Consider the following 17,500-nt stretch of genomic DNA (forward strand, 5'->3'; position numbering starts at 1 on the left):
AACCTGAGAGAGAGACACAATGCACTGGTTAAACCTGGTGAGAGAGACACAATGCACTGGTTAACCTCTTGAGCTTATGGCTCAATACTGCCCCCCGTTGGAGGAAGTGCGTGCCCATAGTAAACTGAAAATATTTTTTTCCAAAATTGCTAATATATGCATATAATAATAATTATTGAATAGAAAACACTCTAAAGTTTCTAAAACCGTTTAAATTATGTCTGTATGTAAAGCAGAACTCTCAGGGCAGCCTTTCTCCCAAACTCTCTCTTGTCAAGAGAAAAGTTGGGTCAACTTTGACGTCATCGCCCCCACCCTTCCCAGGCAGCTACCGATCTGGGAACAGTATGTATTTGTTCAGCGCGATGTCTGCTTTCAATTGGCACGTTCATTGTTTGAATTTCGCGCTCCCTCATCCTTTGGCGGGCGAAAATGCCCGGTTCACTCTCACATACATGCACTCTATTGCGCGCGCCGATTTGGAGAACGTTCTTTTCCAATAGACACCAGTTGAAGCCGGTTCGTTTGTTTGCGATTATCATTGTTTTACATGATAAAAACATCATTTTGCTCGATTCTGCACTTAGTTTGACCAGTTTAGTCGACATATAATATGTAATTTTGAAGTTTGATGCGCAAGAGTGCGGGACCAGAAGGAGCAGAAGTTATTTTGGGTGCATTTCAGCTGAAGCTGTTAGCATATGCTAATACAAAGACGCACAACTTGAAACCAAACGATGTATTGGGTAAGTATGACTCCTTCTACGTCTTCTGATCGAAGAACATCAAAGGTAAGGGAATATTTATGTGGTTATTTTGGGTTTCTGTGGACTCCAAACGTAGAGGAGACACTGCTAATATCTGAGCGCCGACTCATAGCATAGACTAGTGAACGAATTCTGTAACGTTAAAAATAAATGTAACACAGCGGTTGTATTAAGAAGAAGTGTATCTTTGTAACTATATGTAGAACATGTATATTTAGTCATGTTTATTGCTTGTTATCTGACGTTATCTGTCGGAGCTATCATAATTTCTCCGGACATTTTGAGTAGCATTTTTGAAATGTCGTCATTGTAAACAGAGATTTATGGATATTAATGGCATATTATTGAAAAAAAAAAAAAAAATGTACTGTGTAACATGTAATATTACTGTCATCTGATGAAGATTTTCAAAAGGTTAGTGAATTATTTATTTTTTAATCCTACTTTTAAATTTTATATTTTCTGGGACAAAATGGCCGCCGCTTGCCTTTTGTTTCGGTGGTGGTCTAATATAAATGTGTGCTATGTTTTCGCCGTAAAACATTTTAGAAATCTGACTTGCTGGGTAGATGAACAAGGTGTTTATCCTTCATTTGAGCTATTGGACTTGTGTAGGTGTGGAGGTTAAATATGTCTAAGAATATTTTTTCGCATTTTGCGTTATGCTAATGAGCTTGAGCCGTAGTCACGATCCCGGATCCGGGATGGGTAGCATCAAGAGGTTAAACCTGGAGAGAGAGACACAATGCACTGGTTAAACCTGGAGAGAGAGACACAATGCACTGGTTAAACCTGAGAGAGAGACACAATGTACTGGTTAAACCTGGAGAGAGAGAGACACAATGTACTGGTTAAACCTGAGAGAGAGAGACACAATGCACTGGTTAAACCTGAGAGAGAGAGACACAATGCACTGGTTAAACCTGGAGAGAGAGACACAATGCACTGGTTAAACCTGGAGAGAGAGACACAATGCACTGGTTAAACCTGGAGAGAGAGACACAATGCACTGGTTAAACCTGGAGAGAGAGACACAATGTACTGCTTAAACCTGGAGAGACACAATGCACTGGTTAAACCTGGAGAGAGACACACAATGTACTGGTTAATCCTGGAGAGACACAATGTACTGGTTAAACCTGGAGAGAGAGACACAATGTACTGGTTAAACCTGGAGAGAGAGGCACAATGTACTGGTTAAACCTGGAGAGAGAGACAATGTACTGGTTAAACCTGGAGAGAGACAATGTACTGGTTAAACCTGGAGAGAGAGAGACACACAATGTACTGGTTAAACCTGGAGAGACACAATGCACTGGTTAAACCTGGAGAGAGAGACACAATGCACTGGTTAAACCTGGAGAGAGAGACACAATGCACTGGTTAAACCTGAGAGAGAGACACAATGTACTGGTTAAACCTGGAGAGAGAGACACAATGCACTGGTTAAACCTGGAGAGAGACACAATGCACTGGTTAAACCTGAGAGAGAGACACAATGTACTGGTTAAACCTGGAGAGACACAATGTACTGGTTAAACCTGGAGAGAGAGACACAATGTACTGGTTAAACCTGGAGAGACACAATGCACTGGTTAAACCTGGAGAGAGAGACACAATGTACTGGTTAAACCTGGAGAGAGAGACACAATGCACTGGTTAAACCTGGAGAGACACAATGTACTGGTTAAACCTGGAGAGAGAGACACAGTGCACTGGTTAAACCTGGAGAGAGAGACACAATGCACTGGTTAAACCTGGAGAGAGAGACACAATGTACTGCTTAAACCTGGAGAGACACAATGTACTGGTTAAACCTGGAGAGAGAGACACAATGTACTGGTTAAACCTGGAGAGACACAATGTACTGGTTAAACCTGGAGAGAGAGACACAATGTACTGGTTAAACCTGAGAGAGAGACACAATGTACTGGTTAAACCTGGAGAGAGAGACACAATGTACTGGTTAAACCTGGAGAGACACAATGTACTGGTTAAACCTGGAGAGACACAATGCACTGGTTAAACCTGAGAGACACAATGTACTGGTTAAACCTGGAGAGAGACACAATGTACTGCTTAAACCTGGAGAGACACAATGCACTGGTTAAACCTGGAGAGAGAGAGACACAATGTACTGGTTAAACCTGGAGAGAGAGACACAATGTACTGGTTAAACCTGGAGAGAGAGAGACACAATGTACTGGTTAAACCTGGAGAGACACAATGCACTGGTTAAACCTGGAGAGAGAGACACAATGCACTGGTTAAACCTGGAGAGAGAGACACAATGTACTGCTTAAACCTGGAGAGACACAATGCACTGGTTAAACCTGGAGAGAGAGACACAATGTACTGGTTAATCCTGGAGAGACACAATGTACTGGTTAAACCTGAGAGAGAGAAACAATGCACTGGTTAATCCTGGAGAGAGAGACACAATGCACTGGTTAATCCTGAGAGAGAGACACAATGTACTGGTTAAACCTGGAGAGAGAGACACAATGCACTGGTTAAACCTGGAGAGAGAGACACAATGCACTGGTTAAACCTGGAGAGAGAGACACAATGCACTGGTTAAACCTGGAGAGAGAGACACAATGCACTGGTTAAACCTGGAGAGAGAGACACAATGTACTGGTTAAACCTGGAGAGAGAGAGACACAATGTACTGGTTAAACCTGGAGAGAGAGAGACACAATGCACTGGTTAAACCTGGAGAGAGAGACACAATGCACTGGTTAAACCTGGAGAGAGAGACACAATGCACTGGTTAAACCTGGAGAGAGAGACACAATGCACTGGTTAAACCTGGAGAGAGAGACACAATGTACTGCTTAAACCTGGAGAGACACAATGCACTGGTTAAACCTGAGAGAGAGACACAATGCACTGGTTAAACCTGGAGAGACACAATGTACTGGTTAAACCTGGAGAGAGAGACACAATGCACTGGTTAAACCTGGAGAGAGAGACACAATGCACTGGTTAAACCTGGAGAGAGAGACACAATGCACTGGTTAAACCTGGAGAGAGAGACACAATGTACTGGTTAAACCTGGAGAGACACAATGTACTGGTTAAACCTGGAGAGAGAGACACAATGTACTGGTTAAACCTGGAGAGACACAATGCACTGGTTAAACCTGGAGAGACACAATGTACTGGTTAAACCTGGAGAGAGAGACACAATGTACTGGTTAAACCTGGAGAGACACAATGTACTGTTTAAACCTGGAGAGACACAATGCACTGGTTAAACCTGGAGAGACACAATGTACTGGTTAAACCTGGAGAGAGAGGCACAATGTACTGGTTAAGCCTGGAGAGAGAGACAATGCACTGGTTAAACCTGGAGAGACACAATGCACTGGTTAAACCTGGAGAGAGAGACACAATGTACTGCTTAAACCTGGAGAGACACAATGCACTGGTTAAACCTGGAGAGAGAGACACAATGTACTGGTTAATCCTGGAGAGACACAATGTACTGGTTAAACCTGGAGAGAGAGACACAATGTACAGGGTTAAACCTGGAGAGACACAATGTACTGGTTAAACCTGGAGAGAGAGACACAATGCACTGGTTAAACCTGGAGAGAGAGACACAATGCACTGGTTAAACCTGGAGAGAGAGACACAATGCACTGGTTAAACCTGGAGAGAGAGACACAATGTACTGGTTAAACCTGGAGAGAGAGACACAATGTACTGGTTAAACCTGGAGAGAGAGAGACACAATGCACTGGTTAAACCTGGAGAGAGAGACACAATGCACTGGTTAAACCTGAGAGAGAGACACAATGCACTGGTTAAACCTGGAGAGAGAGACACAATGTACTGCTTAAACCTGGAGAGACACAATGCACTGGTTAAACCTGGAGAGAGAGACACAATGTACTGGTTAATCCTGGAGAGACACAATGTACTGGTTAAACCTGGAGAGAGAGGCACAATGTACTGGTTAAACCTGGAGAGAGAGGCACAATGTACTGGTTAAACCTGGAGAGAGAGACAATTTACTGGTTAAACCTGGAGAGACACAATGTACTGGTTAAACCTGGAGAGAGAGAGACACAATGTACTGGTTAAACCTGGAGAGACACAATGCACTGGTTAAACCTGGAGAGAGAGACACAATGCACTGGTTAAACCTGGAGAGAGAGACACAATGCACTGGTTAAACCTGGAGAGAGAGACACAATGCACTGGTTAAACCTGAGAGAGAGACACAATGCACTGGTTAAACCTGGAGAGACACAATGTACTGGTTAAACCTGGAGAGAGAGACACAATGTACTGGTTAAACCTGGAGAGAGAGAGACACAATGCACTGGTTAAACCTGGAGAGACACAATGCACTGGTTAAACCTGAGAGAGAGACACAATGTACTGCTTAAACCTGGAGAGACACAATGCACTGGTTAAACCTGGAGAGAGAGACACAATGTACTGGTTAATCCTGGAGAGACACAATGTACTGGTTAAACCTGGAGAGAGAGACACAATGTACAGGGTTAAACCTGGAGAGACACAATGTACTGGTTAAACCTGGAGAGAGAGACACAATGCACTGGTTAAACCTGGAGAGAGAGACACAATGCACTGGTTAAACCTGGAGAGAGAGAGACACAATGTACTGGTTAAACCTGGAGAGAGAGAGACACAATGTACTGGTTAAACCTGGAGAGAGAGAGACACAATGTACTGGTTAAACCTGGAGAGAGAGAGACACAATGCACTGGTTAAACCTGGAGAGAGAGACACAATGCACTGGTTAAACCTGGAGAGAGAGACACAATGCACTGGTTAAACCTGGAGAGAGAGACACAATGTACTGCTTAAACCTGGAGAGACACAATGCACTGGTTAAACCTGGAGAGAGAGACACAATGTACTGGTTAATCCTGGAGAGACACAATGTACTGGTTAAACCTGGAGAGAGAGGCACAATGTACTGGTTAAACCTGGAGAGAGAGGCACAATGTACTGGTTAAACCTGGAGAGAGAGACAATTTACTGGTTAAACCTGGAGAGACACAATGTACTGGTTAAACCTGAGAGAGAGAGACACAATGTACTGGTTAAACCTGGAGAGACACAATGCACTGGTTAAACCTGGAGAGAGAGACACAATGCACTGGTTAAACCTGGAGAGAGAGACACAATGCACTGGTTAAACCTGGAGAGAGAGACACAATGCACTGGTTAAACCTGGAGAGAGAGACACAATGTACTGCTTAAACCTGAGAGACACAATGCACTGGTTAAACCTGGAGAGAGAGACACAATGTACTGGTTAAACCTGGAGAGACAATGCACTGGTTAAACCTGGAGAGAGAGACACAATGTACTGGTTAAACCTGAGAGAGAGAGACACAATGTACTGGTTAAACCTGGAGAGAGAGAGACACAATGCACTGGTTAAACCTGGAGAGAGAGACACAATGCACTGGTTAAACCTGGAGAGAGAGACACAATGTACTGGTTAAACCTGAGAGAGAGAGACACAATGTACTGGTTAAACCTGGAGAGAGAGAGACACAATGTACTGGTTAAACCTGGAGAGAGAGAGACACAATGCACTGGTTAAACCTGGAGAGAGAGACACAATGCACTGGTTAAACCTGGAGAGAGAGACACAATGCACTGGTTAAACCTGGAGAGAGAGACACAATGTACTGCTTAAACCTGGAGAGAGAGACACCATGTACTGGTTAAACCTGGAGAGAGAGACACCATGTACTGCTTAAACCTGGAGAGACACAATGCACTGGTTAAACCTGGAGAGAGAGACACAATGTACTGCTTAAACCTGGAGAGACACAATGCACTGGTTAAACCTGGAGAGAGAGACACAATGTACTGGTTAATCCTGGAGAGAGAGACACAATGTACTGGTTAAACCTGAGAGAGAGACACAATGTACTGGTTAAACCTGGAGAGAGAGGCACAATGTACTGGTTAAACCTGAGAGAGAGACAATGTACTGGTTAAACCTGGAGAGACACAATGTACTGGTTAAACCTGGAGAGAGAGACACAATGTACTGGTTAAACCTGAGAGAGAGAGACACAATGCACTGGTTAAACCTGGAGAGAGAGACACAATGCACTGGTTAAACCTGGAGAGAGAGACACAATGCACTGGTTAAACCTGGAGAGAGAGACACAATGTACTGCTTAAACCTGGAGAGAGAGACACAATGTACTGCTTAAACCTGGAGAGACACAATGCACTGGTTAAACCTGGAGAGAGAGACACAATGTACTGGTTAATCCTGGAGAGACACAATGTACTGGTTAATCCTGGAGAGACACAATGTACTAGTTAAACCTGGAGAGAGAGACACAATGTACTGGTTAAACCTGGAGAGAGAGACAATGTACTGGTTAAACCTGGAGAGACACAATGTACTGGTTAAACCTGGAGAGAGAGAGACACAATGTACTGGTTAAACCTGGAGAGACACAATGCACTGGTTAAACCTGGAGAGAGAGACACAATGCACTGGTTAAACCTGAGAGAGAGACACACAATGCACTGGTTAAACCTGGAGAGAGAGACACAATGCACTGGTTAAACCTGGAGAGAGAGACACAATGTACTGGTTAAACCTGGAGAGAGAGAGAGACACAATGTACTGGTTAAACCTGGAGAGAGAGGCACAATGTACTGGTTAAACCTGGAGAGAGAGACAATGTACTGGTTAAACCTGGAGAGACACAATGTACTGGTTAAACCTGGAGAGAGAGAGACACAATGTACTGGTTAAACCTGGAGAGACACAATGCACTGGTTAAACCTGGAGAGAGACACAATGCACTGGTTAAACCTGGAGAGAGAGACACAATGCACTGGTTAAACCTGGAGAGAGAGACACAATGTACTGGTTAAACCTGGAGAGAGAGACACAATGCACTGGTTAAACCTGAGAGAGAGACACAATGTACTGGTTAAACCTGGAGAGAGAGACACAATGTACTGGTTAAACCTGGAGAGAGAGACACAATGTACTGGTTAAACCTGGAGAGAGAGACACAATGTACTGGTTAAACCTGGAGAGAGAGACACAATGTACTGGTTAAACCTGGAGAGACACAATGCACTGGTTAAACCTGGAGATACACAATGTACTGGTTAAACCTGGAGAGAGAGAGACAATGTACTGCTTAAACCTGGAGAGACACAATGCACTGGTTAAACCTGGAGAGAGAGAGACACAATGTACTGGTTAAACCTGAGAGAGAGACACAATGTACTGGTTAAACCTGGAGAGAGAAACACAATGCACTGGTTAAACCTGGAGAGAGAGACACAATGCACTGGTTAAACCTGGAGAGAGAGACACAATGCACTGGTTAAACCTGGAGAGAGAGACACAATGCACTGGTTAAACCTGGAGAGAGAGAGACACAATGTACTGGTTAAACCTGGAGAGAGAGAGACACAATGTACTGCTTAAACCTGGAGAGACACACACAATGTACTGCTTAAACCTGGAGAGACACAATGCACTGGTTAAACCTGGAGAGAGAGACACAATGTACTGGTTAATCCTGGAGAGACACAATGTACTGGTTAAACCTGGAGAGAGAGACACAATATACTGGTTAAACCTGGAGAGAGAGGCACAATGTACTGGTTAAACCTGGAGAGAGAGACAATGTACTGGTTAAACCTGGAGAGACACAATGTACTGGTTAAACCTGGAGAGACACAATGTACTGGTTAAACCTGGAGAGACACAATGTACTGGTTAAACCTGGAGAGACACAATGTACTGGTTAAACCTGGAGAGACACAATGTACTGGTTAAACCTGGAGAGACACAATGTACTGGTTAAACCTGGAGAGACACAATGCACTGGTTAAACCTGGAGAGACACAATGTACTGGTTAAACCTGGAGAGACACAATGCACTGGTTAAACCTGGAGAGACACAATGCACTGGTTAAACCTGGAGAGACACAATGCACTGGTTAAACCTGGAGAGAGAGACACAATGCACTGGTTAAACCTGGAGAGACACAATGTACTGGTTAAACCTGGAGAGACACAATGTACTGGTTAAACCTGGAGAGACACAATGTACTGGTTAAACCTGGAGAGACACAATGTACTGGTTAAACCTGGAGAGACACAATGTACTGGTTAAACCTGAGAGACACAATGTACTGGTTAAACCTGGAGAGACACAATGCACTGGTTAAACCTGGAGAGACACAATGTACTGGTTAAACCTGGAGAGACACAATGTACTGGTTAAACCTGGAGAGACACAATGTACTGGTTAAACCTGGAGAGAGAGACACAATGTACTGGTTAAACCTGGAGAGACACAATGCACTGGTTAAACCTGGAGAGACACAATGCACTGGTTAAACCTGGAGAGAGAGACACAATGCACTGGTTAAACCTGAGAGAGAGAGACAATGCACTGGTTAAACCTGGAGAGAGAGACAATGCACTGGTTAAACCTGGAGAGAGAGAGACAATGCACTGGTTAAACCTGGAGAGAGAGACACAATGCACTGGTTAAACCTGAGAGAGAGAGACAATGCACTGGTTAAACCTGAGAGAGAGAGACAATGCACTGGTTAAACCTGGAGAGAGAGACACAATGCACTGGTTAAACCTGGAGAGAGAGACACAATGTACAGGGTTAAACCTGGAGAGACACAATGTACTGGTTAAACCTGGAGAGAGAGACACAATGCACTGGTTAAACCTGAGAGAGACACACAATGCACTGGTTAAACCTGGAGAGAGAGACACAATGCACTGGTTAAACCTGGAGAGAGACACAATGTACTGGTTAAACCTGGAGAGAGAGACACAATGTACTGGTTAAACCTGGAGAGAGAGAGACACAATGTACTGGTTAAACCTGAGAGAGAGAGACACAATGTACTGGTTAAACCTGGAGAGAGAGAGACACAATGCACTGGTTAAACCTGGAGAGAGAGACACAATGCACTGGTTAAACCTGGAGAGAGAGACACAATGCACTGGTTAAACCTGGAGAGAGAACACAATGTACTGCTTAAACCTGGAGAGACACAATGCACTGGTTAAACCTGGAGAGAGAGACACAATGTACTGGTTAATCCTGAGAGACACAATGTACTGGTTAAACCTGGAGAGAGAGACACAATGTACTGGTTAAACCTGGAGAGAGAGGCACAATGTACTGGTTAAACCTGGAGAGAGAGACAATGTACTGGTTAAACCTGGAGAGACACAATGTACTGGTTAAACCTGGAGAGAGAGAGACACAATGTACTGGTTAAACCTGGAGAGACACAATGCACTGGTTAAACCTGGAGAGAGAGACACAATGCACTGGTTAAACCTGGAGAGAGAGACACAATGCACTGGTTAAACCTGGAGAGAGAGACACAATGTACTGGTTAAACCTGGAGAGACACAATGTACTGGTTAAACCTGGAGAGACACAATGCACTGGTTAAACCTGAGAGAGAGACACAATGCACTGGTTAAACCTGGAGAGAGAGACACAATGTACTGGTTAAACCTGGAGAGAGAGACACAATGTACTGGTTAAACCTGGAGAGACACAATGTACTGGTTAAACCTGGAGAGACACAATGTACTGGTTAAACCTGGAGAGACACAATGCACTGGTTAAACCTGGAGAGACACAATGTACTGGTTAAACCTGGAGAGAGAGACACAATGTACTGCTTAAACCTGGAGAGACACAATGCACTGGTTAAACCTGAGAGAGAGACACAATGTACTGGTTAAACCTGGAGAGAGAGACACAATGTACTGGTTAAACCTGGAGAGAGAAACACAATGCACTGGTTAAACCTGGAGAGAGAGACACAATGCACTGGTTAAACCTGGAGAGAGAGACACAATGTACAGGGTTAAACCTGGAGAGACACAATGTACTGGTTAAACCTGGAGAGAGAGACACAATGCACTGGTTAAACCTGGAGAGAGAGACACAATGCACTGGTTAAACCTGGAGAGAGAGACACAATGCACTGGTTAAACCTGGAGAGAGAGACACAATGCACTGGTTAAACCTGGAGAGAGAGACACAATGTACTGGTTAAACCTGGAGAGAGAGACACAATGCACTGGTTAAACCTGGAGAGAGACACAATGTACTGCTTAAACCTGGAGAGACACAATGCACTGGTTAAACCTGGAGAGAGAGACACAATGCACTGGTTAAACCTGGAGAGAGAGACACAATGTACTGCTTAAACCTGGAGAGACACAATGCACTGGTTAAACCTGGAGAGAGAGACACAATGTACTGCTTAAATCTGGAGAGACACAATGCACTGGTTAAACCTGGAGAGAGAGACACAATGTACTGGTTAATCCTGGAGAGACACAATGTACTAGTTAAACCTGGAGAGAGAGACACAATGTACTGGTTAAACCTGGAGAGAGAGGCACAATGTACTGGTTAAACCTGGAGAGAGAGACAATGTACTGGTTAAACCTGGAGAGACACAATGTACTGGTTAAACCTGGAGAGAGAGAGACACAATGTACTGGTTAAACCTGGAGAGACACAATGCACTGGTTAAACCTGGAGAGAGAGACACAATGCACTGGTTAAACCTGGAGAGAGAGACACAATGTACTGGTTAAACCTGGAGAGAGAGACACAATGTACTGGTTAAACCTGGAGAGAGAGACACAATGTACTGGTTAAACCTGGAGAGAGAGACACAATGCACTGGTTAAACCTGGAGAGAGAGACACAATGCACTGGTTAAACCTGGAGAGACACAATGTACTGGTTAAACCTGGAGAGACACAATGTACTGGTTAAACCTGGAGAGAGAGACACAATGTACTGGTTAAACCTGGAGAGACACAATGCACTGGTTAAACCTGGAGAGAGAGACACAATGTACTGGTTAAACCTGGAGAGAGAGACACAATGTACTGGTTAAACCTGAGAGACACAATGTACTGGTTAAACCTGGAGAGACACAATGCACTGGTTAAACCTGGAGAGACACAATGTACTGGTTAAACCTGGAGAGAGAGACACAATGTACTGCTTAAACCTGGAGAGACACAATGCACTGGTTAAACCTGAGAGAGAGAGACACAATGTACTGGTTAAACCTGGAGAGAGAGACACAATGTACTGGTTAAACCTGGAGAGAGAGAAACACAATGCACTGGTTAAACCTGGAGAGAGAGACACAATGTACTGGTTAAACCTGGAGAGAGAGACACAATGCACTGGTTAAACCTGGAGAGACACAATGCACTGGTTAAACCTGGAGAGAGAGACACAATGTACTGGTTAAACCTGGAGAGAGAGACACAATGTACTGGTTAAACCTGGAGAGACACAATGTACTGGTTAAACCTGGAGAGACACAATGTACTGGTTAAACCTGAGAGACACAATGCACTGGTTAAACCTGGAGAGACACAATGCACTGGTTAAACCTGGAGAGAGAGACACAATGCACTGGTTAAACCTGGAGAGACACAATGTACTGGTTAAACCTGGAGAGACACAATGTACTGGTTAAACCTGGAGAGACACAATGTACTGGTTAAACCTGGAGAGACACAATGTACTGGTTAAACCTGGAGAGACACAATGTACTGGTTAAACCTGGAGAGACACAATGTACTGCTTAAACCTGGAGAGACACAATGCACTGGTTAAACCTGGAGAGACACAATGCACTGGTTAAACCTGGAGAGACACAATGTACTGGTTAAACCTGGAGAGACACAATGTACTGGTTAAACCTGGAGAGAGAGAGACACAATGTACTGGTTAAACCTGGAGAGACACAATGCACTGGTTAAACCTGGAGAGACACAATGCACTGGTTAAACCTGGAGAGAGAGACACAATGCACTGGTTAAACCTGGAGAGAGAGATACAATGCACTGGTTAAACCTGGAGAGAGAGAGACAATGCACTGGTTAAACCTGGAGAGAGAGAGACAATGCACTGGTTAAACCTGGAGAGAGAGACACAATGCACTGGTTAAACCTGGAGAGAGAGAGACAATGCACTGGTTAAACCTGGAGAGAGAGAGACAATGCACTGGTTAAACCTGGAGAGAGAGAGACAATGCACTGGTTAAACCTGGAGAGAGAGACACACAATGTACAGGGTTAAACCTGGAGAGACACAATGTACTGGTTAAACCTGGAGAGAGAGACAGAATGTACTGCTTAAACCTGGAGAGACACAATGCACTGGTTAAACCTGGAGAGAGAGACACAATGTACTGGTTAAACCTGGAGAGAGAGAGACACAATGTACTGGTTAAACCTGGAGAGAGAGACACAATGCACTGGTTAAACCTGGAGAGAGAGAGACACAATGTACTGGTTAAACCTGGAGAGAGAGAGACACAATGTACTGGTTAAACCTGGAGAGAGAGACACAATGCACTGGTTAAACCTGGAGAGAGAGACACAATGCACTGGTTAAACCTGGAGAGAGAGACACAATGCACTGGTTAAACCTGGAGAGAGAGACACAATGTACTGCTTAAACCTGGAGAGACACAATGCACTGGTTAAACCTGGAGAGAGAGACACAATGTACTGGTTAATCCTGGAGAGACACAATGTACTGGTTAAACCTGGAGAGAGAGACACAATGTACTGGTTAAACCTGGAGAGAGAGGCACAATGTACTGGTTAAACCTGGAGAGAGAGACAATGTACTGGTTAAACCTGGAGAGACACAATGTACTGGTTAAACCTGGAGAGAGAGAGACACAATGTACTGGTTAAACCTGGAGAGACACAATGCACTGGTTAAACCTGGAGAGAGAGACACAATGCACTGGTTAAACCTGGAGAGAGAGACACAATGCACTGGTTAAACCTGAGAGAGAGACACAATGTACTGGTTAAACCTGGAGAGACACAATGTACTGGTTAAACCTGGAGAGACACAATGCACTGGTTAAACCTGGAGAGAGACACAATGCACTGGTTAAACCTGGAGAGACACAATGTACTGGTTAAACCTGGAGAGAGAGACACAATGTACTGGTTAAACCTGGAGAGACACAATGTACTGGTTAAACCTGGAGAGACACAATGTACTGGTTAAACCTGGAGAGACACAATGCACTGGTTAAACCTGGAGAGACACAATGTACTGGTTAAACCTGGAGAGAGAGACACAATGTACTGCTTAAACCTGGAGAGACACAATGCACTGGTTAAACCTGGAGAGAGAGAGACACAATGTACTGGTTAAACCTGGAGAGAGAGACACAATGTACTGGTTAAACCTGGAGAGAGAGAAACACAATGCACTGGTTAAACCTGGAGAGAGAGACACAATGCACTGGTTAAACCTGGAGAGAGAGACACAATGTACAGGGTTAAACCTGGAGAGACACAATGTACTGGTTAAACCTGGAGAGAGAGACACAATGCACTGGTTAAACCTGGAGAGAGAGACACAATGCACTGGTTAAACCTGGAGAGAGAGACACAATGCACTGGTTAAACCTGGAGAGAGAGACACAATGCACTGGTTAAACCTGGAGAGAGAGACACAATGTACTGGTTAAACCTGGAGAGAGAGACACAATGCACTGGTTAAACCTGGAGAGAGAGACACAATGTACTGCTTAAACCTGAGAGACACAATGCACTGGTTAAACCTGGAGAGAGAGACACAATGCACTGGTTAAACCTGGAGAGAGAGACACAATGTACTGGTTAAACCTGGAGAGAGAGACACAATGCACTGGTTAAACCTGGAGAGAGAGACACAATGCACTGGTTAAACCTGGAGAGAGAGACACAATGTACTACTTAAACCTGGAGAGACACAATGCACTGGTTAAACCTGGAGAGAGAGACACAATGTACTGGTTAATCCTGGAGAGACACAATGTACTAGTTAAACCTGGAGAGAGAGACACAATGTACTGGTTAAACCTGGAGAGAGAGGCACAATGTACTGGTTAAACCTGGAGAGAGAGACAATGCACTGGTTAAACCTGGAGAGACACAATGTACTGGTTAAACCTGGAGAGAGAGAGACACAATGTACTGGTTAAACCTGGAGAGACACAATGCACTGGTTAAACCTGGAGAGAGAGACACAATGCACTGGTTAAACCTGGAGAGAGAGACACAATGCACTGGTTAAACCTGGAGAGAGAGACACAATGTACTGGTTAAACCTGGAGAGAGAGAGACACAATGTACTGGTTAAACCTGGAGAGAGAGACACAATGCACTGGTTAAACCTGGAGAGAGAGACACAATGCACTGGTTAAACCTGGAGAGACACAATGTACTGGTTAAACCTGGAGAGACACAATGTACTGGTTAAACCTGGAGAGAGAGACACAATGCACTGGTTAAACCTGGAGAGACACAATGCACTGGTTAAACCTGGAGAGACAGACACAATGTACTGGTTAAACCTGGAGAGACACAATGTACTGGTTAAACCTGGAGAGACACAATGTACTGGTTAAACCTGGAGAGACACAATGCACTGGTTAAACCTGGAGAGACACAATGTACTGGTTAAACCTGGAGAGAGAGACACAATGTACTGCTTAAACCTGGAGAGACACAATGCACTGGTTAAACCTGGAGAGAGAGAGACACAATGTACTGGTTAAACCTGGAGAGAGAGACACAATGTACTGGTTAAACCTGGAGAGAGAGAAACACAATGCACTGGTTAAACCTGGAGAGAGAGACACAATGTACTGGTTAAACCTGGAGAGACACAATGCACTGGTTAAACGTGGAGAGACACAATGCACTGGTTAAACCTGGAGAGAGAGACACAATGTACTGGTTAAACCTGGAGAGACACAATGTACTGGTTAAACCTGGAGAGAGAGACACAATGTACTGGTTAAACCTGGAGAGAGAGGCACAATGTACTGGTTAAACCTGGAGAGAGAGGCACAATGTACTGGTTAAACCTGGAGAGAGAGACACAATGTACTGGTTAAACCTGGAGAGAGAGACACAATGTACTGGTTAAACCTGGAGAGACACAATGTACTGGTTAAACCTGGAGAGAGAGAGAGGGGGGGAAACAGAGAGAAGGAGTTAGAAAAGGATAGAGGTAGAGAGAGAGAGAGGTAGAGAGCGAGGTAGAGAGGTAGAGAGAGAGAGAGAGGTAGAGAGGTAGAGAGGTATAGAGAGGTATAGAGAGAGAGGTAGAGAGGTAGAGAGGTAGAGAGAGGTAGAGAGAGAGAGGTAGAGAGGTAGAGAGAGGTAGAGAGGTAGAGAGGTAGAGAGAGGTAGAGAGGTAGAGAGAGGTAGAGAGGGGTAGAGAGGGGTAGAGGTAGAGAGAGAGAGAGAGAGGTAGAGGTAGAGAGGTAGAGAGAGGTAGAGAGGGGTAGAGAGAGAGAGAGAGGTAGAGAGAGAGAGAGCGTACACATTTATTACACTTGTATCGGGTACTCACTTGGAGGGGTTGGTGTAGGGCAGGGAGATGGCGAACACACTGACATACTGCTCTGCTACAAAGTAAGCATAGAGATGTGGCAGCCGCACCAGAGCTACAACACACACACACACACACACACAGTTAGCATGACATAATCTAACCTTGCCATGTGGCACCATCATCAACAGGAAAGGATTTAATAGGGTCACTAATTCTACAACTGAACAAGTCATCTTCCCTGTAAAGACACTAAAGTATATAACATGACTGTGTGAGGTATATTAGGTGTGTTTCCCATATGTAAACATTATCTAACGTGGAAGTGAAATACAAAGAATCCTTCACACATTCATTGGCTGATCTAACTTCCTGTGTATACAGATCCTGTTCTCTGATTGGCTTCCATCTATCAGGGCGTGTAAACTAAGGTGTGTTCTCACTGGACAGGAATTCCAGCATGGGCGACGCCATGGCGACGGTTGCCGAGATGTGCGTCAGCTTGACGATGAGGGCGGGGAGGAGTTTAATCATGATGTCAGGCATCTCCACGGTGCACATTGTCAGGGCAACCACACACTGCTTGGCACAGCGGTATATCAGCCCTGCTTCCAGACACTGAACCAACTCCCTCTGAGAGATGAAGATGGCAAGAGAGAAGAGAACAACGATGATGTTATTTATGATCAGATATTGAGATTAAACTCTCAAAAAGGCACAAGATGTTTTTACCCGAGGATTATGGTCACTTGCCCAAATGTTTGATTTTCTACTTAGGCCTACAGTCGCAGATGCCATTAATGGCATGGTCTCTCACTCAAACATGGGGTCACTTTTTACCAGCCATAGTATCTAGTGATTTCAATTCAGCAGACACTCAGACTTTTTAACTGCCTAAAAAAGCTACATTGAATAGACCAAGAAAACTCATGAAAGCGCTAACGTCTCCATCACAGAAACCTCATGAACGCGCTAACGTCTCCATCACAGAAACCTCATGAACGCGCTAACGTCTCCATCACAGAAACCTCATGAACGCGCTAACGTCTCCATCACAGAAACCTCATGAACGCGCTAACGTCTCCATCACAGAAACCTCATGAACGCGCTAACGTCTCCATCACAGAAACCTCATGAACGCGCTAACGTCTCCATCACAGAAACCTCATGAACGTGCTAACGTCTCCATCACAGAAACCTCATGAACGTGCTAACGTCTCCATCACAGAAACCTCATGAACGTGCTAACGTCTCCATCACAGAAACCTCATGAACGTGCTAACGTCTCCATCACAGAAACCTCATGAACGT

General features: G+C 44.4%; 1 protein-coding gene across 1 annotated transcript in view; it reads right to left on the bottom strand.

The window, feature by feature from the left end:
- The window catches only part of LOC121844150 (tuberin-like), a 75,235-nt gene that overhangs the window by 6,897 nt on the left and 50,838 nt on the right, over window positions 1-17,500 (bottom strand). The window contains 2 exon segments of the mRNA XM_042314071.1: window positions 16,211-16,304; window positions 16,633-16,822. Coding sequence (XP_042170005.1) covers window positions 16,211-16,304; window positions 16,633-16,822 — 284 coding nt within the window.

The sequence above is a fragment of the Oncorhynchus tshawytscha genome, unplaced genomic scaffold, assembly GCF_018296145.1.
Source record: "Oncorhynchus tshawytscha isolate Ot180627B unplaced genomic scaffold, Otsh_v2.0 Un_contig_2545_pilon_pilon, whole genome shotgun sequence".
Lineage (NCBI taxonomy): Eukaryota > Metazoa > Chordata > Actinopteri > Salmoniformes > Salmonidae > Oncorhynchus > Oncorhynchus tshawytscha.